The sequence below is a fragment of the Carcharhinus amblyrhynchos genome, chromosome 4, assembly GCF_965287045.1.
Source record: "Carcharhinus amblyrhynchos chromosome 4, sCarAmb.v2.hapA, whole genome shotgun sequence".
Taxonomy (NCBI): domain Eukaryota; kingdom Metazoa; phylum Chordata; class Chondrichthyes; order Carcharhiniformes; family Carcharhinidae; genus Carcharhinus; species Carcharhinus amblyrhynchos.
In genome coordinates, this window is record NC_137327.1 from 99,389,905 (window position 1) to 99,416,765 (window position 26,861).

Here is a 26,861-nt window from a genome sequence, read left to right on the forward strand (position 1 = left end):
ATTAGCCTAGTTAGGATGGATCTACCTTAAAGTAGGATTAGATTCCTACATTACCACACTGACCACACTTCAAAAGTACTTCATCGACTTTGACATCAAGGACTTTGGGACTTAACTAATTACAAGTTATTTCTTTGTGTTCTTAGTACACTGGATGAATTGTTTTCACACCATTTCAAGTCCTCTATAATGCTGAAAAGCATTCAGTTGAATTAAGAAATACTTTTGCTAAACTTGACCTGTAAATTGGAGATTGTTATGTTGGAATCTTATTTAACTTGCCCTGTGTTAATGCATCCTGATTAAATGAAGTTTGGCTAGATTCATGCCTCAAGTAATAGGGTTGTAGAAACTAATTTTCATGAGTAAGAGGTTATTAAGGTTCCTGTAGTTCCCACAATTTTAATATCTTCATTGCAGGGCCAGTAGGCAGCATCAATTAACCTGGAGATAAGATCATAGGATGGAGGGGGTTATGTGGTGGTTAATGAGCAATGGGGAAGCAAGCGTTTCATGCCTTGAGCGTGGTGACAATGAGTCATGTGAAGAATTCCAGTACTTACTTCAAGGCTCGGTGCCTTGAATAGCAGCAGAGGTCTGGGGGAATCTTCTTTGAGAAAAAGAAGGAACGTCACCCCATTTCTCCACCACCCCAAGTCAGTAGCAGGGATGTGATGATGAAGCCATGTATTCAGTACTATACGTGGTTCACTGAACCCCATTTGGTCAGCTGGCAGCCATTATTTACCCAAATCTCGCAATTCTGCTCTATTCACAGCATTCATCACCACCACATCACTTCCTTCAGCCCTTTGCATTATCCCCTAACCTCAAGTCACTTGATCTTATTCAATCCACCCACTCTGCTTATACCATGTCATTCCCACTCCTTATGCCTGATTTTCACCCTTGCCATATACACTATCCATTGGTTGTGCATATTCCTGAAAGTTACTCATCTTTGTCATACAACCTTTGCAGAGAAAGAAAGTGCAAAATGCATGAAGAGGCCCAAAATAGATCAAGAAAACCAGTGCAGATCCCAGCATATCAGTTAGGCCCCTTACACAAATGTGCAGACCTGATGACTCGCCTGACATAAGTGACCAGGACCAGCCATTGCTCTCAGGATCAGTTGAAAAAGAGTATATTTTCTCACACTAATAATGAAAACTGGTTTGAGGCACAGCGACAATCATAGGAGGTATCAGCTGTCTCACCAGGTATATTGTCCATAAGGAGTCTAATTCAACCATATGTTTCTCCAGTTTGCAATGTATCATGGAAACTCATGTGTAGCTGCTACCAATTGTTGTGGCTTGCCTGTAGGCACATATGTCAGTTGAGTAGACCACAGACTCATGTCTGTTGCAGACTGAACAAAGAACAAAACAGCACAGGGACAGGCCCTTTGACACATCACAGCTTTCTAAAGGCCTTTTGTCTCTATGTGGTCTGTGTCCCTCTATTCCCTGCCTATTCATGTATCTGTTAAGATACCTCTTAAACATTGCTGTTGTACCTGCTTCTACCACCTCATCTGACGGCATATTCTGGGAACTTACTACCCTCTATGTAAATGACTGCCTCTCACACCTCCTTTAAACTCTTACCCATTTACCTTAAACTTCTTATTTCTACCCTGGGAAAGAGACTCCGACTATCCATTCTATCCATGCCTCTCAATTTTGTAAATTTCTATCAAGTCACCCCTCAACTTCCGATGTTTAACCCTCTCCTCACAGCTAATATTCTCCAAACCAGGCGACATCCTGGTAAACGTTTTTTGTATCCTTTCCAACATCCAATAGTATGGTGACTACAACTGTATGTAATATTCCAAATGTAGCCCAACTAAAGTTCTCTACAGCTGCTACATGACTTGGCAATTTTTATGCTCTTCCCCAACTCCTCCTTGACCACTTTATCCACTTGTATTGCCATTTTCAAAGAACTGTGGACATGCATGCCTAGATCCCTCTGTATGTTAAAGCTTCTAGGGGTTCTGCCATTTACTGTATAGTTCTCTCCTGTATTAGACCTTTCAAAATGCATCACCTCACATTTATCCAGATTAAGTTCCATCTGCCATTTCTCCGCCCAATTCTCCAGCTTATCTACATCCTGCTGTATCCTGTAGCACTTCTCCTCACTATCTGCAGTTCCCCAATCTTTGTGTCATCTGCAACTTACTAATCAGACCACCTACATTCTCCTCCAAGTCATTTATATATATTACAAACAACAGAAGTTACCAGCACTTATCCCTGTGGAACACCACTGATCACAGGTCTCCAGTCAGAACAACACCCTTCCACCACTACTCTCTGTCTTCTATGACCAAGCTAGTTATGTATCCATCTTAACAACTCAGCATGGATTCCATGTGACTTCATCTTCTGTATCAGCCTGCATTGAGGGACCTTGGTGTAGAGATGCTGGCGTTGGACTGGGGTAAGCACAGTAAGAAGACTCACAACACCAGGTTAAAGTCTTACAGGTTTATTTGGTAGTATGAGCTTTCAGAGTCCTGCCCCTTCATCAGTTGAGTCAGGACTCATCTGATGATGGGGCAGCGCTCCGAAAGCTCATGCTACCAAATAAACCTGTTGGACTTTAACCTGATGTTATGAGACAAAGGCCTTACTAAAGTCCATAAAGACAACATCCACCATCCTACCTGCAATCATCTTTGTCACTTCCTCAAAAAACTCAATCAAGTTTGAGAGACATGATCTCCCCTGCACAAAGCCATGCTGCCCATCAATAATAAGTCATATTTTTCAAAATACAAGTAAATCCTATCCCTAAGAATCATCTCCAATAATTTCCCTACATTGATGTAAGTCTTTCTGGCCTATAATTTCCTGGATTTCCCTGTTGCCCTTCTTAAACAAAGGAACAATGTTAGCTATTCTGCAGTCCTCTGGGACCTCTCCTGTGTCTAAAGAGGATGCAAAGATTTCATGCAAGATGAGAGCAATTTCCTCCCTTGCCTCCTTCAGTATTCTGGGATAGATCCCATCAGGTCCTAGGGACAAGCTGAAAATTCAGTGGTCAGAAGGTGCCACTGATTTCCTCCATTTTGCTCATCACAGCCAAATAGGACTTATGTTCCCCTGTTCCTGGAAAGAGGATGGCAGAACATCTGAGATGAGCACAAACCCTTCTCAGGATGTCCCATCCATTTTCACTCCTTCAAGAAATGCCTATCTGGTGCCTCACAATGAACAGATTGGCTGGCTGCTGGGTTGGAAAGACTGCAGCACACCCCCACATCTAAGAGTAAAGAATGAAAGAGAACCCGTGATCAGTTAGGGTTGGGAAGGAGAAGAGGTGAGCCAGAGGAGGTTATGTGTAGAGATTGGAGTGAATTAATAATGTGGAACTGGGAACAGGTAAGCTTGTCGAATGGGGTGAAAACATTTTGACTCCTCCGGTCAGAAAAAACTGTGAATACATTTACCTGATTGATCTGTCCTGCTGACCTTTTACCTGCTGCATTTCCTGAGGCCCCAAACTGGGTTAAAAATAAAAGCTTGTTAAAACAGAAGCACACAGCCTCCTGAAAAACTTCTATTGACTGACTTACTTCCTGGCAGCGGGCTGGTCATCCATACTCACATCCTGCCTCCTTTAAAACCAGAAACGGATAGACTCTGAGTTGGGCTTGTGTTTGAAAATTTTCCAACCTCTTGCCTGATCCAAATCCTCTTGTATGGGGTTAAAATTATCCTCTTAGTCTTATCACATGTTTAGGCATTTTAAACTGTATTACAGGCAAGTCATCTGCTGAAGGTTCTTTGACAGAATAACTTAATCCAACTGGAATTGTAAAATGCATATTCCAAATGATGTCCCTAATAAGTCTCTGTGCAGCTTCCAATGAGTAAGTGTTCTTATATCTTAATTCCAAGTTTCTGCTCTCCATTCCTTTAAATAGGCAGAGTATAAATGAACTCCAGAGCTAGAAATCTAAACCAACTCACTGAAAATTTAAAGTATACTAAACATGCTTAGTGGTTTGAACAATATCAACAGGTCTCTTCATGAATACTGAAGTCTTGGTGTGATTAAAGCTGTTTCACAAAAAGGCAATGAATGGTATTAAGGCGCCATGCTTATGACAGATATACATAAAAATGAAATACATCTTAATATCACGTTTGCATCCCGTCCTATGAATATAATTGTCAGTGATAGTATTTACCTCCCAGGAGGTAAAACACAATTTACTTAGGTAACCTGTCTCCTTTTCTTGTATGCAGTGGAAAGCCATTAAGTATTCTCTTCCATATCCATTATCTTAAGGCTGCCTTTATCCACTGCCTGTTGTTCAGTAAGCGTGTACAGAGCAAAAGAATGAAACACAAATGACTGCCTAAAACTGTTAAATTAATATAAACTTGTCTTTTTCATGATTCGAAGGAACTCTTGTTCGTTCACTTCCCCATCTCCATCTCGATCTGCTTCATCAATCATTTCCTGAATAAGGACAGAAAGAAAGGTAAAGCAGACATTGAAAAACAATATCAAAAAAAATGCTGTGTTGCAATTTAAGTATAAAATTGTACGTGAAGATTGTTGGTGGCAGAATAGAAAAGGAAAGAATTGAAAAGTTAAATTATATCGTTAAAAATAATCAATTTGATATATCCTTCTCTAATCCATAAGAATCTTTACTATGGAGATAAAGCAACATAATAAGCATACTCAGATCACCATGAAGTCCCTAACTGTAATACAAGTTATTCTTCCCATAAAATATTATGTAGAGCTTGCTGCTAAAATTTCCTAAACAGTTTTCATAGACTGATTTTATGTCCCAATTGTTCTTATGTAAAGATGATGTTTGTGTACTTTTAAGAAGATTTTTAAAAATTCTGTTCTCTGCAGTTGTAAGCAGACCTTTTTCAGTTTAGTTTCATTGCTGCCGAGTTACCTATGAGGGGTCCTTTTACTGCTATGTCAATAGCTTAAATGGGGTCTGTTTGTTTTAATTCTGGGTTGTTTTACAATCTTGCATTGTTAGAAGGACAGTCATGTGTTTTTGGACAGATTTTCTTTGCAGTGAGTTTAAGGTTTCATTTTCTGTTTGGCTGCAATTAGAATGCAGTTTTAGAAGGGACAGCAAGCTGAAAGAAGTCTCTCTCTTCCTGGTTTTGGAAATTCTGCAGGTTAGTTGAAGGCCTTTCTGGAATAGAAAATCTGCTTTTGATGGCTTAACCAGAGTCTACTTGGGGTTCTGGGAAACTGTTCTGACTTCAAATTGTTCTAGGTGTATTCAGAAAACTGCAGATTTCAACTAAAGGACTCAATTCCAATATCACATGAGCATTAGTCTTTGCTGTGTTGGACTTGTTTAAAAGGTTTTGTCAATGGCAAAGGTTCTGTTTGATTGGAACATTTTAGATATATATGTTAAGGGATGTACATTATAGCAGTTGTTTTGTTTTTTGCATTGATATAAGTTATTGCTATTTTTCCCCATACGTGATAACTATATTCTTGAATAAATTTTGTTTGATTAAAAACTCAAGTAGATCATTTGAATCAAAGTTGAAGTGAAAACTATGCTTATCCTAGCCAAATTCAAGAGGGAAAACATGATCCAGACAGGCTCCATTAAATACTTTGGAGTTTCTAGCCTGAACCACAACAATACATATTTCAATGTTAATAGCTGGCAGGAAAAAGGTTAGGTCTCTATCTTTGCTCAGCTTCTTCTAAATTTTTAGGAAGTGTTAAAGAATAACCTGATTAGTCATTGCACCTGTTCTTCCCCCTTTGCAAGGTTTGTGACTCATTCAGTACCTTCCCACACAGTGTGGCTGAGATCAGAACTTTTGTAGCAGATGACAGCAAGTTAAAAATCACCCTGCTGCTTCCAGATTTGGAGAGTCCTTTTGCTTGGATTCCGTAAGTTGGTACTGATGCCAGTGGTGAACCAGGTCTTATAAATACCTGAGTGGGTTGCTTTAACAGCTGTGATGAAAAACCAGTGGATGATAAATGGCCTTGAGATCATTCGGTTTGCCCTAATAAGTGTATTTTGTTGTGATGACTAGTCCAGAAAGAAATACCAGCCACAACATTAAACCAACTGTTTTGGATGCAAACTGAATCTTGAATTAACTTTCCTGTTTTTGTTCAATCAGCACTTTAACTTGGCCAAGTCAACCTCTAATACTTTGTAAAGTTGTATATTGTTGCATGTTGGAGGTTGATACGTATGTTTACACACGATAGTGGGAAGTAGGATGTATTTGTACATTTTTGGTATTATTACTTGAATGGGTTTTAGTATAATAAAGTTTTGTGTTTAACTGAAGGCTTATTTCTTACAAGCTGCATACAGTCAAGTTCAGACAAAATTGGCAATATGCAGCACTGGTTAAAAATTGAAAATCTCTGCTAAAGCCGAATTGGGAATGGGAAAAATGAGAGTTGATCCCTCCCTCAGCCATAACACTGCATGTTGGGAGACACTGATACATGCCATTGTTGTCACTGCCAAGAGAGATATGGGGGGAGTGATTCTCCCAGCACACTGCACTGCTCTAGCCGTGCAGCGGGTGGGGAAACTCAAGCGGAGGCCATGTAGCAGGCTTTTCACTGGGCACTATGCTGTAAGGCAATAGTGCTTCTCACTGATCCCCGGCACCCACTAAGTGGGGAGCTGGCAGCCCGACCCTGCTGGAGTAGAGGTTGGGGGTAAGGGGGAGGCGCCCTTGGACATTGCCGGTTAGGCATTGTCAGCCTGTCCCCTGGCACTATCCAAGGGGCAATGCTTAAGGGGCACTGCCAGGGAGGGAGGGGGAGAATTAGTGGAGATGGAAGGTCCCACTGCCATTCCGCACTCAGGCTTGATGACGGAGGGAAGAAGGCCAGCGATCAGGTGGTGAGTGGGGGTGTCGCATGGTCAGCGTTGCGAAATTGGGGCTACTGCAGGAATCTTTCTAGCAGGAATAGGACTCGCCCACAGCTTTTTAAATGAGATTTGCGCAAGGGTGCTCTGTGATGCGCTGTGTGGGAGATTTATTTTGAAAATCCCACTGAAAAAATTCCAGGTTTTACACAAATTCAGCATTTAGAGCTTTTTTGGGAGAATCCCACCCATGAAGGGAAGCTGTCATATAATTTAGTTGGGAGTCAATCATGGAATGCAGAAGAGTATGAAAGACAATGAGTACTGAAGAATAAGGATTTTTGATGGTAGAATATGCAAGGTGGAGGAATGAAGCATGATGTCAGGAAGAATGAAAATAAAAGAAGAAAAAGTGAAAAAGAATTAACGAGCCTGGATTCTGAGTGACTGCAAAACATGTACATGACTGAACACTAGGAAATTAGGCATGGTTACATAATAGTTCTTATCTTTAATCCTCTCTATTCCATATGCTAGAAAATACAAATTTAGTTTATAAAATCTATTATAATCTAACACAGGGCGGCACAGTGGCACAGTGGTTAGCACCGCTGTCTCAGCATGAGGGACCCAGGTTCAATTCCCAACTGTGTGGAGTCTGCACGTTCTCCCCATGTCTGTGTGGGTTTCCTCCAGGTACTCCGGTTTCCTGCCACAGCCCAAAGATGTGCAAGTTGGGTGAATAAAAGTGTATCCGAGCAGGTGCCAGAGTGTGGTGACTCGGGATTTTCACAGTAACTTCATTTCAGTGTGAATGTAAACCTACTTGTGACTAATAAATAAACTTTAACAGTTATGGGGAGGTGATGACTAAGTGGTATTGTCGCAAGATAATTAATCCAAAAACTCAACTAATGTTCTGGTGACCCGGGTTTGACATGACAGATGGTGATCCTGAAACCATTGTTGATTGTCAGAAAAACCCATCTGGTTCACTAATGTCCTCTAGGGAAGGAAAGCTACCGTCCTTACCTGGTCCAGCCCACGTGACTGCAGAGCCACAGCAATGTGTTTGACTCTCAACTGCCCTCGGGCAATTAGAATTGGCAATAAACGCTGGCCAGCCAGAGTTGCCCATGTCCCACGAATGAATAAAAACAAACTTGAAGCTCTGGTAACCCTCTGGTGAATCTGCACTGCAGACCAGTATATCTTTCCTGATGTTCAGAACTACACACATTATTCTAGACATGATCAAATCAGGCTTTAAATAACTGTGGCAAAACCTCTTTGACTTCATTACATTTTAGCCCTCTAGTTGTGAAGTTTTATTGATTGTCAAGTAGCTACCATCTGCTAACAAGCATATTAGGAAGTCCTTTTCTTTTGTAATGAAGTACAAGTAAAAGGTGACTGATAATGTAAAGTGACCATTTTCTGGAAAAAATGTGGATTATACTTGGCAGACCAGACCTGAGCAAACACGGAATGTCGCATCTGGAAGAGCATCATAGCCATTTCAGACAGAGATACTTGATGGCTGATCTTTAATTTCCTGTGGTTGTGAAGACTGAGTTCCACATCTCAGCAGTTATTCAAAATTATTTCCTGTTAATTTATATCTCTGAATATCTCAAATGATTTGACATGAAAGAAAACAGATTTGGTGCAAAACATGCTATCCCCTCCCTCCCTTTCTGGGAATAGACAGGGAAAAATGACTTGAAAAGCCAGCTGTAGACCTGAGCTGTGTATGTGACAACAAGGAAAACCCATTACCCCCACATAGGCATGCACTTTTTTTTTAACCTCTGACTCACTATTGCTGGAGGCAAGGGTTAGCAGAAATCATAACCAGAAAGAAAACTGGACAACCTCTTCAGCTCCCCTGCAGAACCATGATCTCACCTTCTGGCCGATAAATGTCTCCAACTAACTGCGAATCTGTCAAAGTCAGCTCTACTGAAACAACTTAACAGATGCATCGCCTCAAGGACAAGCCAAGGACTGATTGTGATGATACAATGCGTTTAATCATGTTCCTCTGCAGGATGTTTCTGGTAGGCCCTAGAATTTGTTGGCTGCGTTTGGTCTGTAGCCAATGTTTTTAATTGTTACTGAAGCAATATAATGGACATCATGTTCATTTTTAATCTGGATTAATGCAGGATCTTGGGGTTTTATGGACCTTTTGGGGATTATTGACAGGTCTGTGGCACCTAGGAACAGTTTTTCTATCCACAGAAAAGTCCAAGTTTTTAGATTTGGTTTAGTTGTTGTTAGAAGCTGGTGGAAGCAGGTAGTGTCATTGTCTGTCTCTCTCTCTCTGTCCTTCTCTCTCTCCAGAGGTTTTTGGAAAGTTCCAAGACTGAGAAGCCTCAGAGACTTAATCCAACATTCAAAGGACCAATCCACTTAAGATGTGAAAAAGTTGAAAACCCAGCATCACGTGAGCATACTTGCCTTTTGTGCCAAGTCTAGAAAAGAGTGTCTGTGTATGGGATGTTGTTGACTTGGAACAACGTAGATAGCTAGTTATTAAAGTTTATACTGTATCACGTTTAATTCTTGTAATTGGTAAATGTTACGCTAATATCTTTTGGTTATATTTTAACTGTGTTCTTAAATAAACTTTGATTAAAATTTCCAAGTGGGTTACTTGAATCATACCTGGGGTGAAACACTTTGAGCTCACCCATGCCAAATTCAAATGTAACAAACTTAAGGTCTAGGCTATCTTCATAAAAACCTTGGAATTTCTGGCCTGGGTCAATACATTGATTTATACATTTTTTAAAACTTCTATTTGAACTCTTCTCATTTCTGATCAGTCTGTGTACGTATTGCATTTTTATTATTTGTCTTGGGTTTTAGTAACTGACAAACTTAATCCTTCTTTGACTCAATAAGCATGTTAAATTGGGTCTTTCTAAGAAGTAAATACATTTGGATTGGGAAAGGGTATCCACAGGGGAAGGATTTTTAAATTAACCTTGTTGCAACCAACCAAGGGCAGCCAGCTCATTCCTCCTCACCTGGGTTCATAACAAAATTAGGGATCTCGTTCCGGTTTTTAGCAACTGGGAACCTCGCCCGAGGATCGGTCATAACATTATTTTATATATAAAGCTATGGAGTGAATTACAAATTCTATGTAACAAATATGAACAGCAAACAAACAAAATGGTGGCACGAGCCTACAAATACAGTGGAACCCCAATTTTATGCACCCCGATTTAGCGCGAAATCAGATATGACCCAACATGACGGATAGACCCTTTTTTTTGCTCTTTCCGGTTTAGTGATTTAGCGCAATCCTGATAACATTCGCGATAACATTTTATGGACTCCAACCATCGCATTACAACGGGGCTGCACTGTACTAGAAATCTGAAATAAAAGCAGAACATACTGGAAAATCTCAGCAGGACAGGCAGCACACATGGAGAAAGAAACAGAGTAAATGTTTCTGGTGGATGACCATTAGAATTATAGAATCCCTACAGTGCAGACCCTATTCCTGTAACCTCCCCATATTTACCCTGCTAATCCCCTGACACTAGGGTTAATTTAACATGGCCAATCAACCTAACCCCCGCATCTTTGGACAGTGGGAGGAAACTGAAGCACCCGGAAGAAACTCATGCAAAACTGGGAGAATGTGCAAACTCCACACAGACAGTGACCCGAGGCTGGAATTGAACCCGGGTCACTGGTGCTGTGAGGTAGCAGTGCTAACCATATGTCATCATGCTGCAGAAACTGAAATGTTTTAATCCTCTAGAGATACATTTAAATGATTAAATCCGTCTTTTGGAAACCACTGCACCTGTTCAGGTGCACATAACAGACCTCTCTCAAGGTCTCCATATGTCCTGGCGACCATTCATTCCAACATCACCATAACAGATCAACAGCTTATTAATCTTATGATTTTTTGTTAGACCTTGCAGTGTGCAAATTGGTTGCTGCTTTTGCCCACAAAGAAGTGACTATAAACTTAAAAGTAATGAATTGATTGTAAAGTACTTTGGGACAAGGAGGCTGTGAAAAGTGCTATATAAATGAAGATTCTTTCTTCTATCAAATATGCAATCAGCTTACCTGCAACTCTTCATCTGTGAGATTTTCTCCAAGTTCTTTTGCCACGCGCTTCAGATTTTTGAACGAGATTCGTCCAGTCTCATCATCATCAAACAGCCTAAAAGCTTTCAGAATTTCCTCCTTTGTATCTTTCTCAGCCTGAATAAAGCAGCCAAATGCAAAGATTCTGTTTACAAGTTTGCTAATTATTAAAATAATTTCCATAAATCAGATAAACAGGCATTGTCACACAACTGAGATGATGTTATTATGCTGCTCAAAATGGGATTATCAGTGGACAAACCCAAGCTCAACTACACTTCTGTTACAGGTTGTTTCACTATATATGAAAATTGGCAGCAGGGTGCATTGCAAACCCTGCACAATTCCAGCAACTTGATATTCTCTTTATATTTATACAGTGGCTCCTAACTTGGTGAAGACTGCATGATGGGGTTAAACAGCCATTGTGCATGCAGACTTCTTTCCACGATTCTTTCTGACTTTATTCTTTCCTGGATGGGTCTCACTGGCTAAACCAGCATTTATTGCCCATTCTTAATTGTCTTTGAGAAGGTGGTGGTGAGCCGCCTTCTTGAAATGCTGAAAGCCATCTGGTTGAGCTACAATGCTTTCAGGAAGGGACAAAGAAGGAATAGCAATATAATTAGTTCCAAGTCAGGATAGTGTATGGTTTGGAGGGGAAATTTCAGGTGGTGGTGCTCCCATGCATCTGCTGCCTTGACCTAGGTGGTAAAGGTTGCAGGTTTGGAAGGCACTGTCAAAGAAGCCTTGATCAGTTGCTGCAGTAAATCTTATATATGGTACCACACTGTCAGTGTCAGTGGGAGGGACTGAATGTTTAAGGTGGTGGATGGGATGCCAATCAAGCAGGCTGCTTTGTCTTGAGTAGTGCCAAATTTCCTGAGTGTTGGAGCTGCACTCATTTGGTAAGTACAGAGTATTCCATCACACTCCTGATTTGTGCCTTGTACGTGGTGGACATAATTTGGGAGTCAGAAATTAATTAATTACTAGTTGTGAAGGATAAAAGATAGCAAGTAAGGAAGAAATGGCACTCCTTCCAGATGGGAACTTTCCAACATATTGAAGCAAAATCCAGTTCTACAGACCAGATGCTTAACTCCTTTAGTTGATTTTTTTGCAGGAACAAATGCAATAAAGTCATTTTTGCTTTAAGAATTACCATCTTTTGCGTAATCACAGCCAGGAATTCATTAAAGTCGATCTTCCCAGTGCCTTCCTTATCAATTTCTGCAATCATCTTCTTTATTTCTTCTTTCTTGGGCTCAAATCCCAAAGCTCTCATTGCAACCTGAAAAGGAACTTGTACTGTAATTCTATATCTTGTGGCCAATTGATTTTTGAGAACAAAGGTTGATAGCTTTTTTTTTTAGCCAATTGGATTCATTCAACAAACCAAACAAAGGCATTTTTTTAACTTGCAAGTAACAGTGTGCACTGTAACCAAGAAAACTCAGGTCTTATGATCCACCATAATTCAGAACAAACCTGGGAAGTCACATGATTGATTTGTGTCAGTCAAGAATAATAATTGTGTCATTCAAGGTAATGTTATGCTGCAAATGTTTTGTGAGGCATTCAGTGCAGCAACATCCTACACAAGTATTTGAGAAAACGTAACTCATATGAAATTTTATTCTGTGATTCTATGAAAAGAAATGTTCTTCTGTGAATTAACGCTTTTACAGAAGTAAACAGATTCTAAACCTGGTACAAAATAACTAAGTATTTAGCATTGTTCAGTCCAACAGGTTTCATACTAGTACTGATTCTCCACGTGAGTCTCTTCATTTAACCTAATCCAAATATCTTTCTTTACATTTTCCCTTGTTCTTACCCAGCTGTCGCTTGAGTTACAAGTTCCCCAGGTGCAACACAATACATGGTACACAAGTTAAATGTAAGTTTTGGCATTACTTGAGACAAAAGAACATTTGGTTACAGACAGCAAGAAGAAGTTTATTACATAAAAATGAACTGTATATTGGCATGAGAACTGGGTTTTTTAGTTGCATCAAGGTTATTTTTCAAGAAACATCAACATCCTTAAAAAAAGGATTAAATGCACAGTATATCTGCAAGAGCAGTCGATACCTTTAATTCTTTGACATCAATAGATCCAGCCCCATCTGTGTCAAACAGGTCAAATGCTTCTCGTATTTCCTGCTTTTGTTCTTCAGTAATTTCTGGTTTTGGTCCAGGTTTCTTCCTCTGGGCTGTTGCACTCAAAGATGATTTTTTATAGGCAGAGGTCTGCAAGATTGCAAACAATAATTTTTTTTAAAGTAAAAGAATACCAAATATCCCATCAATACTTTTGAATGGAAGCATTTTTCTTTATATAAATGCAAATTTTGAAATAATGTTTTTGACAAGGGAGAAACATCCCAAGGTACAGTAAGAAAGAATGGAAAAAATGGTGCCAAGGTACAGAAAGGTAAAGGCAACGAAAAGCACAGTGAAAGCTGGGAGTTTAAAGGGGATCTTAAAAGGAGACTACAGAGAAGGGGTTTAGAGAAGAAATTCCAAAATCTGGGGCCTCAGTGGCTGAAAGTACAATCATCAAGGGTGGGGTGAAGGGTGAGGAGATGCACAGAAGTCTTCAGTCAGAGGAATTGAGAGTTTGGAAGGGATGCAGTTACAAAACAGGATGGAACAAGGCCATGGAGATAGTTAAACACACGATGAAGCTTGAAGCATTGAGTGATCAGAAGCCAATGTAAATCATAAATCAGTTAAGCAGTATTCAGTCTGAGCTACAATTCCAGAAACAAGTTTTGGATGAGCTCAAATGCGAGGGTGGAGATTCAGAGGCTGGCTCGGACAGATTAGGATAGTTAAATCTGGAGGTGGCAAGAGCAGGAATGGGAACCTTAGTTCCCATTCCCATAGGCTGAAATAAGGACAAGGACAGGCAATGTTACAAGGGCAGAAGTAGATGGTCCGTATGATATAAAGAATATGGAATCAGAATGTAGACTCAGGGTTGAACAGCATGTTAAGGGTGTGTATGGTGTGGGTCAATCTGAACAGTGGCCAAGGGACGGAGTCAGTGGCATGGATAAGGGTTTATGTTCAACTTGGCATCTTCAAAACAAAATCTCAATGTGACTATATGTCATCCAGTCCAGTTATCTAAGTACAGAACAATGCTTCTCCAAATGACATGCAGAAACTTACCTGGAAAGGTAATGTGATGAAACACTTGCTCTGCATATTTCTCAGCCCACAGAGGAACATAGAACATTACAGCGCAGTACAGGCCCTTCAGCCCTCGATGTTGCGCCAACCAGTGGAACCAATCTAATGACCCTCTAACCTAAACTATTCCAATATTATCCATATGTCTATCCAATGACCATTTGAATGCCCTTAAAGTTGGCAAGTCCACTACTGCTGCAGGCAGGGCATTTCACGCCCTTACTACCCTCTGAATAGAACATAGAACATTACAGCACAGGCAGAAGCAGACAGAATTAACAGTTGTACTGCACAAGATTCACTCAAAAAAGCGTAGCTCCGTTTGAAGATGTAAGATCATACTGTAATGTTGCATGCAAGTTTTATTCTATATGTATTCCAGAATTCTTCGAAATACAATCATTTGGGAGTGGAAAGGCAGGAACTTTAAAGACTTTCATAGAAAATTGACAGAGAAATAGTGTACTGTGTTTCTCCTCTGGAAGGAACCAGCTTGATGAACCTGGAAGCCTTCTCCAACCTCCCTATATCTTGTTAACTTTCTCTGCCAATTCCACACCCCACCTCAATTTTCGTTAAGTTGTGTCTCTTTGCTAGGATGTGGTTTCATGAGTGCCAGGTATCCAAGTTGGTTGAGTTCAGTTGGCTAGGTAATTGGTTCGTGTCACAGAGCAATGCCAACAGCGTGCATTCAATTCCCATACTGGCTGAGGTTATTCATGAAGGACCTGCATTCTCAATCTTGAACCACACCTGAAGTGTGGTGATCCTCAGGTTAAATCACCACCAGTCAGCTCTCCCCCTCAAAGGGAAGAGAAGCCTATGGCAACTTTACCTTACTTTACTGACATGGCTATTCTTTATAGAATGATACAGTACAGACCATTCAACTCATTGTTTCTGTGCCAGTTTTTTGCTAAAACTATCCAATTAATTCCAATTCCCTGCTCTTTTCCCATAACACTACAATTAATTTCCCTTTAGGCATCTACCAGTTCACTTTTTAAAGTTATTATTGAATATGCTTTCACCACTCTTTGAGACAGTACATTCCTGACCATGACGTTTTGCTGACCATAATGTCACCTTGGTGATAGTTTTGACTATCACCTTAAATCCATGTCCTTGTTATTAATCCTTCCGTGACTGGAAGAGTTTCCCATTTACATCATAATAACTTATGATTTGAACATCTCTACTAAATCTCCTCTTAACCTGCTCTGTCAAGGCTGAACAATCACTGTAACAACTATATGGTGACATCAACAAGTTCCATCCCACCATCAGACTTACCATGGACTACTCTCCAGAATCAGTTGCATTCTTGGACACATTAAGGACTGTCACCTCAGCACTTCACTGTAATGCAAGCCCATGGATAACCTCATGATGCTCCACTTCTCCAGCTTCCACCCTTCACACATTAAAGAAGCCATCCCCTACTGACAAGCCCTCCGTATACACAGGATCTGCTCAGATGAGGAGGATCGCAACAGGCATCTCCAGACGCTGAAAGATGCCCTCATAAGAACAGGATATGGCGCTCGACTCATTGATCGACAGTTCTGACATGCCACAGCGAAAAACCGCACCAACCTCCTCAGAAGACAAACACGGGACACGGCGGATGGAGCAGAGAAGCTACGACATCTTCTCCGGCATCTTCTCTGGAGCCTTCAACATGTCATTGATGAAGATGAACATCTCGCCAAGGCCATCCCCACACCCCCGCTTTTTGCCTTCAAACAACCGCACAACCTCAAACAGATCACTGTCCGCAGCAAACTATGCAACCTTCAGAAGAATAGTGGCCACAGCACCACAAAACCCTGCCACAGCAACGTCTGCAAGACGTGCCAGATCATCGACACAAATGCCATCATCTCATGTGAGAGCACCATCCACCGGTACGTACTCTTGCAACTCGGCCAACGTTGTCTACCTGATACGCTGCAGGAAAGGATGTCCCAAGGCATGGTACATTGGAGAGACCGTGCAGACGCTACGACAATGGATGAATGAAAACCGCTCGACAATCACCAGGCAAGAATGTTCTCTTCCTGTTGGGGAACACATCAGCGGTCACAGGCATTTGGCCTCTGATCTTCGGGTAAGCGTTCTCCAAGGCACCCTTCATGACACATGACAATGCAGGGTCACTGAGTAGAGACTAATAGCCAAGTTCCGCACACATGAGGACGACCTCAACTGAGATCTTGGGTTCATGTCACATTATGTGTGATCCCCACGCCTAGCCTAAGCTTGTAAAATCTCACTAACTGGCCTGTCTGGAGACAATACACATCTCTTTAACCTGTGCTTAACCCTCTTTCCACTCACATTGTCTGTACCTTTAAGACTTGATTACCTCTAAAGACTCGCATTCCAACCATTATTTTGTAAATTGAATTTGTGTCTTTATATGCCCTGTTTGTGAACAGAACTCCCACTTACCTGATGAAGGAGCAGCGCTCCAAAAGCTAGTGGATTTTGCGACCAAATAAACCTGCTGGACTTTAACCTGGTGTTGTGAGACTTCTTACAAGGAGAACAACCTCAGACATCTCTTACATAACTGAATTGTCTCATTCCTGGGACTGACCCAAGTGTTCGATAAAGGTCCAGTTTCCTTGTTCTTGTAGTGTATGTTTCTAATGATAACAATGTCTGTCTTGTTTTTGTTTTGAAACAACCTTCTCAATTTGTCCTGTACATAGAACCATAGAAAGAGGCCATCCAGCCCACCATGTTTGTATCAACTCTCTAAAAGAAACCCACCCTGGCCCTCCCCTCCATTCTATTCCCATAACCCTGTGCATTTACCTTGACCAATCCACCTAAGCTGCACATCTTTGGACATGGGAGGACACCAGAGCACTTGGAGGAAACTCACACAGATACAGGGAGAATGTGCAAACTCCAGACAGACAGTTAGCCAAGGCCAGAATAAAACCTGGGTCCCTGGCATTGTGGGCAGCAATACAACCACTGTGCAACTCTGTCCCTTTCAAAGATTTGTTAGATAACCGTCCAGATGTTTCTGTTTTGCACTCTCTTTCAAGTTGCACCATTAATTCATATTGCCTCTCCTAATTTTTCTTGCCAAAATGATTCCCTTCACACTTCTTGTGTGCGCTTTCAGTTGTTTGCCCACAGGAACATCGCAGTTAATAGGAATTGCTTTGCCCACAGGCAGTGACTCCTGGAGGAGCGTTGCTCCACTTATAACAGTTATCTGGTACCCTGCTATAGACTGAATGCTATAGGATATTAACACTCAGCCAAATGGTCAAAACTATTTCTTTAACATAGAACATAGAACATTACAGTGCAGAACAGGCCCTTCGGCCCACGATGTTGCGCCGACCAGTTTTTTAAAAAAAAAACACTGACCCACTAATCTAAACCAATCCCTTTTCGTCCATAAACCTATCCACAGATCTCTTAAACGCCCCCAAACTAGGCGCATTTACAACTGCAGCAGGCAGGGCATTCCAGTCCCTCACCACCCTCTGGGTAAAGAACCAACCCCTGACATCCGTCCTATAACTACCCCCCCTTAATTTAAAGCCATGCCCCCTCATGCTAGCTTTCTCCATCCGAGGAAAAAGGCTATCACTATCCACCCTATCTAAACCTCTAATCATCTTATATGTTTCAATAAGATCCCCTCTTAGCCTCCTTAACATCAGGATATTTCTCACTAGTACTTAGGGAAAGGGAGTTGCGAGACATGGATGAGGGGGAGTGAAGAGAGTGAAGTAGATATTATTTCCAAAACCAGAGGATATGCAGCTTAGTGTTTATGTTAGTAATCCTGAAGCAATCCAAAGACCCACGTTTAAATCTCACCACAGCAGTTAGGGAATTTAAGTTTAATTAAATAAAATTTGGACTGAAAGACCATTATGATAAGTAATGGGTGCCATGAAAAAGAATTCGTATTACAAATGTCCTTTAGGGAAGAAAATCTAGCAACCTTACCTAGTTGACCTGTGTATGACTCCAGGTCTACTGCAAATGTGGTTGACTCAAATGACTTCTGAAATGGCCTAACAAGCCACTCATTAAAGCCACTCTGTGAAACTATTACTACAAAAAAAAGGAATGATCTCCCAACACTGACCTGGGCAGGACATGACAAAGGCAACCCAATCAACGTTGCAAAATCCTCCTCATTAACATCTGAGAAGTTGTGTCAAATTTGGGGGAGGGCTTTCCCACAGGCTAGTCAAGAATTCATGGTCATAATCTCAGAATCCCTCGTGTTTGTCAACATCCCAGAACCCATTATTATCCCTGAGTATGTCCTCTCCCACTGATCAGATGAAGGAATAGTGGTATATTTTCATGAGGGAATGGCCCTGAGAATATTCAATATTGATTCTTGATCCCAGGAAATCTCATCGTATCCTGGGCAAGGAAACCTCCATATTACCACCTACTGCCCTGTGTCAGCTACGAAATCAGTATTCCTTCATGTTGAACACTGCTTGGAAGAATGCAAAATATACTCTGATAGGAAACTTCAATATCTGCTGACTCAACAGCACCACTATTGCCCTAGCTGGCAAATTCATAAAGATCACAGCTAATAGATTGGGAGGTGAGGACCAACGAAAGGTTAAATAAAACCTTCTGGAATTCATCTATCTGTCGCAGGTGCATTTGTCCATTGGTAGCTGTTGTAACGATACTTTGCCTTTAAGGTATGTATTTCTGTCATATTTCTTGTATTGGAGTTGTCTTAGCAGTCAGATCTAATAACCAGTGCCGCTTTGTCTGTAATTGTCTGTATCTGTTGATACTACATATGTATAATTGACCTTAATTGCTGGAATGCTTGTTTTAATCTGAATTCTTGCAGTTGTTATTTTAAGGTTTTAAGAACATAAGAACATACGAAATAGGAGCAGGAGTAGGCCATCTAGCCCTTCGAGCCTGCCCCGCCATTCAATAAGATCATGGCTGATCTGTCGTGGCTCAGTTCCACATTCCCGCCCTCTCCCCATAACCCTTAATCCCTTCTCTCATCAAAAACCCGTCAACCCGCGTCTTAAAAATATTTAGCGAGGCAGCCTCCACCACTTCAACGGGCAGAGAATTCCAGAGATTCACCACCCTTTGAGTGAAGAAGTTCCTCCTCAACTCCGTTCTAAACCGCCCCCCCTTTATCTTGAGGCTGTGCCCCCTAGTCCTACTGTCCTTTCTGAGCGGGAAGAGTCTCTCCACTTCTATCCTATCCATCCCATTCATCATCTTATACGTCTCAATGAGATCTCCCCTCATTCTTCTAAACTCTAACGAGTACAAGCCTAGTTTATTCAGCCTCTCCTCATAGCTCAACGCCCTCAACTCCGGCATCAGCCTAGTAAACCTCCTCTGCACTCCCTCCAAGGCCAAAATATCCTTGCGTAAGTACGGCGCCCAAAACTGCACACAGTACTCCAGCTGCGGCCTCACCAATGCCCTATATAGCCGCAGCAAGACCTCCCTACTTCTATATTCAATCCCCCTCGCTATGAAGGCCAGCATTCCATTCGCCTTCCTGACCACCTGCTGCACCTGCAAGCTGGGTTTTTGCGACTCATGCACAAGGACCCCGAGGTCCCTCTGCACCGTCGCCTGCTGCAGTTTTTTGCCACGTAAGTAATAATCCTTCCTACCATTATTCCTACCAATGTGGACCACCTTGCACTTGCCAACATTAAATTCCATTTGCCATTTCCTGGCCCATTCGTCCAGCCTATCTAGATCCTTCTGTAGACTCTCCACACCCTCCGCGCAATTTGCCGTTCCACCAATCTTGGTGTCATCAGCAAATTTCGACACCATACACTCAGTTCCGTCCTCCAGATCATCTATATAAATGGTAAATAGCTGAGGCCCCAGCACCGACCCCTGGGGCACTCCACTAGTCACCAACCGCCAATCTGAATAGCACCCATTGACCCCCATTCTCTGCCTCCTATTTGACAACCAATCCTCTATCCACGCTAACACCCTACCCCCAACTCCATGTCCCCTGACCTTCTGCAATAATCTCTTGAGGTACCTTGTCAAACGCCTTCTGAAAATCAAGAAAGACCACATCCACCGGCTCTCCTCTATCCACCGCCCTAGACACATCCTCATAGAACTCCAATATATTTGTCAGACACGACTTGCCTTAACGAAACCGTGCTGCGTCTGCTCCATCAAGCAATTCCCCTCAAGATGCCTTGCTATTTCCTCCTTGATGACGGATTCTAACATTTTACCTACAACAGACGTTAAACTAACCGGCCTATAATTCCCTGCCTTTTGCCTGCCACCCTTCTTAAACAACGGCGTAACATTAGCCGTTTTCCAATCTTCCAGCACTTCCCCGGAATCCAGCGACGTTTGGAAAATAACCACCAAGGCATCCACTATCACCTCCGCCATTTCACCTCGGGTGCATTCCATCCGGTCCTGGGGACTTGTCCACAATCAGCCCCTCCAGTCTGTCGAGCACTGCCTCTCTAGTAACAATAATGTCATTGAGATCCTCCAGTCCTACCACCTTTCCATCTCTAACACCCAGCAAATTATTCACGTCCTCCTACGTGAAGACCGAAACAAAAAAGTTATTCAAGACCTCAGCCATTTCCCCATCCCCTACCACTAAGTCCCCCTTCTCATCCTCTAAGGGTCCAACGTTCACCCGAGCCAGCCTCTTCCTTTTTATATATTTATAAAAACTCTTGCTATCCTTTTTTATATTAAGCGCTAGCCCAGCTTCATAGTTTCTCCTACCCTTCTTTATCAAATTCTTTGTCAATCTTTGTTGACATTTAAACCTCTCCCAATCCTCTTCTCGCCCACTACTCTTAGCTACTCTAAACGCCTCCGCTTTTAATTTAACACTTTCCTTCACCTCCTTCGTTATCCACGGCTTATTACCTCTCCTCCTACGGTCCTTCCCCTGGGGTTTTTCAGAGTAGGACAAACACTAGCTTTGTCTACAGTTTTCCCATTTAAATACTTATAGAAACTCTTATGATATGTTTTTATATTACTCATTTTTGTATTACTTTTTACATACTCTAGAACAAAGAACAAAGAAAATAATAGCACAAGAACAGGCCCTTCGGTCCTCCAAACCTGCACCGACCATGCTGCCCAACTTAACTAAAACTCCCTATCCTTCCACGGACTATATCCCTCTATTCCCATCTCATTCATGTACTTGTCAAGACGCTTCTTAAAAATCACTACCGTATCCACCTCCACTATCTCCCCCGGCAACCAGTTCCAGGCACCCATCGCTCTGTGTAAAAAAAAATCTGCCTCATACATCTTTTTTAAACCTTGCCCCTCACACCTTAAACCTATGCCCCCTAGTAATTGACTCTTCCACCCTGGGAAAAAGCTTCTGACTATCCACACTGCCCATGCCTCACATAATCTTGTAGACTTCTTTCAAGTCTCCCCTCAACCTCCATCGCTCCAGTGAAAACAAACAAGTTTCTCCAACCTCTCATCATAGCTAATGCCCTCCAAACCAGGCAACATCCTGGTAAATCTTTTCTGTACCCTCTCCAAAGCCTCCACATCCTTCTGGTAGTGTGGCAACTAAAATTGAACACTATATTCCAAGTGCAGCCTAACCAAGGTTCCATAAAGCTGCAACATGATTTGCCACTTTTTAAACTCAATATCCCGGCTGTATGCCTTCTTGACTACCTTCTCCACCTGCATCGCCACTTTTAGTGACCTGTGTACCTGTACACCCAGATCCCTTTGCCTATCAATACTCTTAAGGGTTCTGCCATTTACTGTATATTTTCTATCTGTATTAGACCTTCCAAAATGCATTACTTCACATTTGTCCGGATTAAACTCCATCTGTCATCTCTCCGCCCAAGTCTCCAACTGATCTATATCCTGCTGTATCCTCTGATGGTTTTCATCACTATCTGAAAATCCACCAACTTTTATGTCGTTTGCAAACTTACTAATCAATCCAGTTACATCTTCCTCCAAATTATTTATATATATATAACAAAACAGCAAACATCCCACCACTGTTCCCTGAGGAACACCACTTGTCACAGCCCTCAAACGCACCCTTCCACTGCTACTCTCTGTTTTCTTTGAACGAGCCAGTTTTGTATCCACTTTGCCAGCTCACCTCTGATCAGCACAAATGGATATGATCTGGTGGCCATTACAGAGACGTGGTTGCAAGGTGACAGGGACTGGGAGCTGAATGTACAGGGGTATCAAATGTTTAGGAAGGATAGATGGGAGGAAAAAGGTGGGGGGGGTAGCTCTGCTGATTAAAGATAGTATCAGGGTGGTAGTAAGGGAAGATATAGGCGCCAAAGAGCAGAACGTGGAATCGTTGTGGGTGGAGATTAGGAACAGCAAGGGGAGGAAGACGCTGGTGGGTGTCGTCTATAGGCCCCCAAATAATGACCTGGAGGTGGGGCAGGCTATAAACGCGCAAATAAATACTGCGTGCAGGAATGGAACAGCGATAATTATGGGGGATTTCAATCTACATATTGATTGGTCGACCCATGTTGGATGCGGTGGGCTTGAGGAAGAGTTCTTGGAATGCTGCCGGGATAGTTTCCTTGAACAGTGTGTGTTGGAGCTGACGAGGGAGCGAGCTATCTTAGATCTGGTGTTATGTAATGAGGCAGGTAGAATTAGGGACCTTGTTGTGAGGGATCCTCTTGGGAAGAGTGATCATTGTATGGTGGAGTTTCTGATGCAGATGGAGGAGGAGAAAGTAGGATCCCGGACCTGTGTCCTTTGTTTGAACAGAGGGGAGTACGATAGGATGAGAGAGGAATTGGCAAATGTAGATTGGGGGCGCAGATTGGTCGGTAGGTCTGCTGAGGAACAGTGGAGGATCTTAAAGGAGATCTTTCTTGGTGCTCAGCAGAAATTTATTCCGATGGTAAAGAAGGATCGTAGGAGAAGAGATAATCAGCCGTGGATAACGAAGGAGATAAAGCAGAGTATTAAATTAAAAGCTGGTGCGTTTTGAGTGGCTAAAAGTAGTGGGCGAGAAGAGGATTGGGAGAGGTTTAAATGTCAACAAAGAATGACGAAGAAGTTGATAAATAAAGGAAGGATAGACGATGAATCTAGGCTAGCGCTAAATATAAAAAAGGATAGTAAGAGTTTTTATAAATATATAAAAAGGAGGCTGGCTAGGGTGAATGCTGGACCCTTAGAGGATGAGAGGGGGGATTTAGTGGTGGGGGATGAGGAAATGGCTGAGGCCTTGAATAACTTTTTTGCTTCGGTCTCCACGGAGGAGGACACGAATAGTTTGCTGGGTGTTAACGATGGAAAGATGGTAGGAGTGGAGGGCCTGAATGAGATCATTGTTACTAGAGAGGCAGTGCTCGACAGACTAGAGGGACTGATGGTGGACAAGTCCCCAGGACCGGATGGAATGCATCCAAGGGTTCTGAAAGAAATGATAGTGGATGCCTTGGTGATTATTTTCCAAACCTCGCTGGATTCCGGGGAAGTGCCGGAAGATTGAAAAACGGCTAATGTTACGCCGCTGTTTAAAAACGGTAGCAGGCAAAAGGCAGGGAATTATAGGCCGGTTAGTTTGACGTTTGTTGTAGGAAAAATGCTTGAATCCGTAATCAAAGAGGAAATAGCGAGGCATCTTGAGAAGAATTATTTAATAGAGCAGACACAGCACGGATTCGTTAAAGGGAAGTCGTGTCTGATGAATTTATTGGAATTCTATGAGGATGTGTCTAGTGCGGTGGATGGAGGAGAACCGGTGGATGTGGTGTTTCTCGATTTTCAGAAGGCGTTTGATAAGGTGCCGCACAAAAGGTTGTTACAGAAGGTTAGGGGGCATGGAGTTGGGGGTAAGGTGTTAGTGTGGATAGGGGATTGGCTGTCAAATAGGAGGCAGAGAGTGAGTGTCAATGGGTGCTATTCAGATTGGCAGTTGGTGACTAGTGGAGTGCCCCAGGGATCGGTGCTGGGGCCTCAGCTATTTACCATTTATATAGATGATCTGGAGGAGGAAGCCGAGAGTAAGGTGTCGAAATTTGCTGATGACACAAAGATAAGTGGAACAGCAAATTGTGCGGAGGGTGTGGAAAGTCTGCAGAGGGATCTAGATAGGCTGAGCGAGTGGGCGAGGACCTGGCAGATGGAATACAATGTTGGCAAGTGTGAGGTTATCCACTTTGGTAGGAATAATAGTAGGAAAGACTACTACTTATAGGGCGAAAAGCTGCAGCATGCTACGGTGCAGAGGGACCTGGGGGTCCTTGTGCATGAGTCACAGAAACCCAGCCTACAGGTGCAGCAGGTGGTCAGGAAGGCAAATGGGATGCTGGCTTTCATACCGAGGGGGACTGAATATAAAAGTAGGGAGGTCTTGCTGCAACAGTACAGGGCACTGGTGAGGCCGCAGCTGGAGTACTGTGTGCAGTTTTGGTCGCCGCACTTGCGCAAGGATATTTTGGCCTTGGAGGGAGTGCAGAGGAGGTTCACTAGGCTGATACCGGAGTTGAGGGGGTTGAGCTATGAGGAGACGCTGAATAGACTGGGCTTGTACTCGTTAGAGTTTAGAAGGATGAGGGGGGATCTTATTGAGACGTATAAGATGATGAAAGGGATGGATAGGGTAGACGCGGAGAGGTTCTTCCCACTCAGAAAGGACAGCAGGACTAGAGGGCACAGCCTCAAGATAAGGGGGGTGCGGTTTAGAACAGAGTTGAGGAGGAACTTCTTCACTCAAAGGGTGGTGAATCTCTGGAATTCTCTGCCCGTTGAAGTGGTGGAGGCTACCTCACTAAATATACTTAAGACACGGGTAGATAGGTTTTTGGTAGGCAAGGGGATTAAGGGTTATGGGGAGAAAGCGGGAAAGTGGAACTGAGCCACTTCAGATCAGCCATGATCTTATTGAATGGCGGGGCAGGCTCGAAGGGCTAGATGGCCGACTCCTGCTCCTATTTTTTATGTTCTTATGATCCCATGCAACTTCACCTTCTGCATGAGGGGCATTGTCAAAGGTCTTACTGAAATCCATGTAGACAACATCCACTGACCTACCCTCATCCAGCATCTTTGTCATTTCCTCAAAAAACTCAATCATGCTCGTGAGACACGACTTCCCCTTCACAAAACCATGTTGCCTCTCATTAATCCGTACACTTATTTCCAATTGGGAATAAATCCTCTCTCAAAGAATCCTCTCCAATAACTTCCCTACCGCTGATGTAAGGCTCACTGGCCTGTAATTACCTGGATTATTCTTGCTACTCTTCTTAAACAAAGGAATAACGTTGAACAATAAAAGAACAACATTGGCTATTCTCCAATCCCCTGGAACCTCCCCTGTAACCAGTGAGGATACAAAGATACTCAGGATACTCGGACAAAAAATGACATTGAGTCACTGCAAATAGAGATGGAATTGTTAGCAGCCATTTGGAACTTGGACTGAGTTGATGTATGTTTGTGTACTTATATCGCCGAAGTAACAGAGTTAAATGTGAAGATCCATCAGAGTTAGATGGCAATATAAAAAAAAGTTGCTGGTGCATAATTTAAACCCAGGCATTTAATGGCATAATATAGTGTATCATTAATGCATAGAACAACAAATATACTATTGTGCTAATGATGATAACTCCTATTGACTAATGTCAATTATTCATTTTTGGAACATAATCCAGCACAATTCCCTAATTAACCATGTCACAACTAAATGGGATTTTTGAGACGTCACAGGTGTAACTGTATAGGGGGGATGTGAGCAGTCATTATTTGGGGACTCTCTCCCCAGTCATTATTTGCAGAACACTCTCAGTAACCTTGTCGTACCTCTTCCTTCAAACTATGTAAGCAAAAGTGGATGGCCTAGTCTAGTTAGTTAGTCATTTCATTTCAGAGACAACAGAGATGATGTTTCCTCCAGGAAACTGTGCTTCTGCTGGCAACAGAATAGTGTTTTTAATCTATCAGTTTATGTGGGGTGATTCAAAGATAACTAAATTATTTGAAATGTATAAAACAGAAAATCCTGCCCATTCCAGCTTGCCATATGAGGGGGTTAGAACCACACTCAAAACCCTGTAAGTGTACAATTTGATAGAATCTAACTATCCATGTTAATCGTCTTATTTTATCTTTTCTTGATGAGGCGGAGGCCTAAAAAATCCCTCTGCTCTCCCCATCAGATTCCCCTCATTTTCCATTCTCACTCCCACACACACCGACCCTCATAATTCTTACCCCCGCCCCCCTCTCTCACTATTCACCTGCCACTGTTAGCGGCCCTCTGGCCTCCCCTAGCAGGAGTGTAGGATCACAAGGGCCTTTGACTCACCTTCGCAGCCATTTCGCGAGCTCTGGGCACCGTGTAGGGAGCGGGTTTGCGATGTCCGACCTGTCGCATCACCAACACACACTCCGGGCTCCGAGCACCATGACAACGGCTCCGCCAATCACAGCCCGGCAACTAGTGGCCGACGGGCGCAGCTGGTTGTCAATCATCCTGACCCGTGGGCGGGGTCTGACCGTTTCGCCAATCAGATGGCAGGTCCCGCCTCCATGTAAATCATCTACTATGGATTGGCTGGTAGCCGCCCCGCCTCCTGCTCCTGATTGGTCAGATATGTGACATATTTGAATAATTATC

General features: G+C 42.5%; 1 protein-coding gene across 1 annotated transcript; it reads right to left on the bottom strand.

The window, feature by feature from the left end:
• Positions 1-2,582: 2,582 nt before the first annotated feature.
• LOC145342244 (centrin-1) lies at positions 2,583-26,647 on the bottom strand. The gene is made up of 5 exons (XM_080187643.1): positions 26,550-26,647; positions 13,091-13,249; positions 12,159-12,287; positions 10,973-11,110; positions 2,583-4,485 (listed from the first exon to the last, which is right to left on the bottom strand). Exons 1-5 carry the CDS (start codon positions 26,616-26,618, stop codon positions 4,396-4,398), a joined length of 585 nt encoding a protein of 194 aa, XP_080043769.1. The 5' UTR covers positions 26,619-26,647; the 3' UTR covers positions 2,583-4,395.
• Positions 26,648-26,861: the final 214 nt, after the last annotated feature.

Coding starts and splice junctions, on each gene's coding strand:
- LOC145342244 (XM_080187643.1), bottom strand. CDS start 26,618: ATGCGACAGGTCGGACATCGCAAACCCGCTCCCTACACGGTGCCCAGA. Junction 11,111..12,158: donor CTGTGATTACGCAAAAGATG/GTAATTCTTAAA, acceptor TGCTTTATTCAG/GCTGAGAAAGATACAAAGGA. Junction 4,486..10,972: donor TCACAGATGAAGAGTTGCAG/GTAAGCTGATTG, acceptor GTCCTTATTCAG/GAAATGATTGATGAAGCAGA.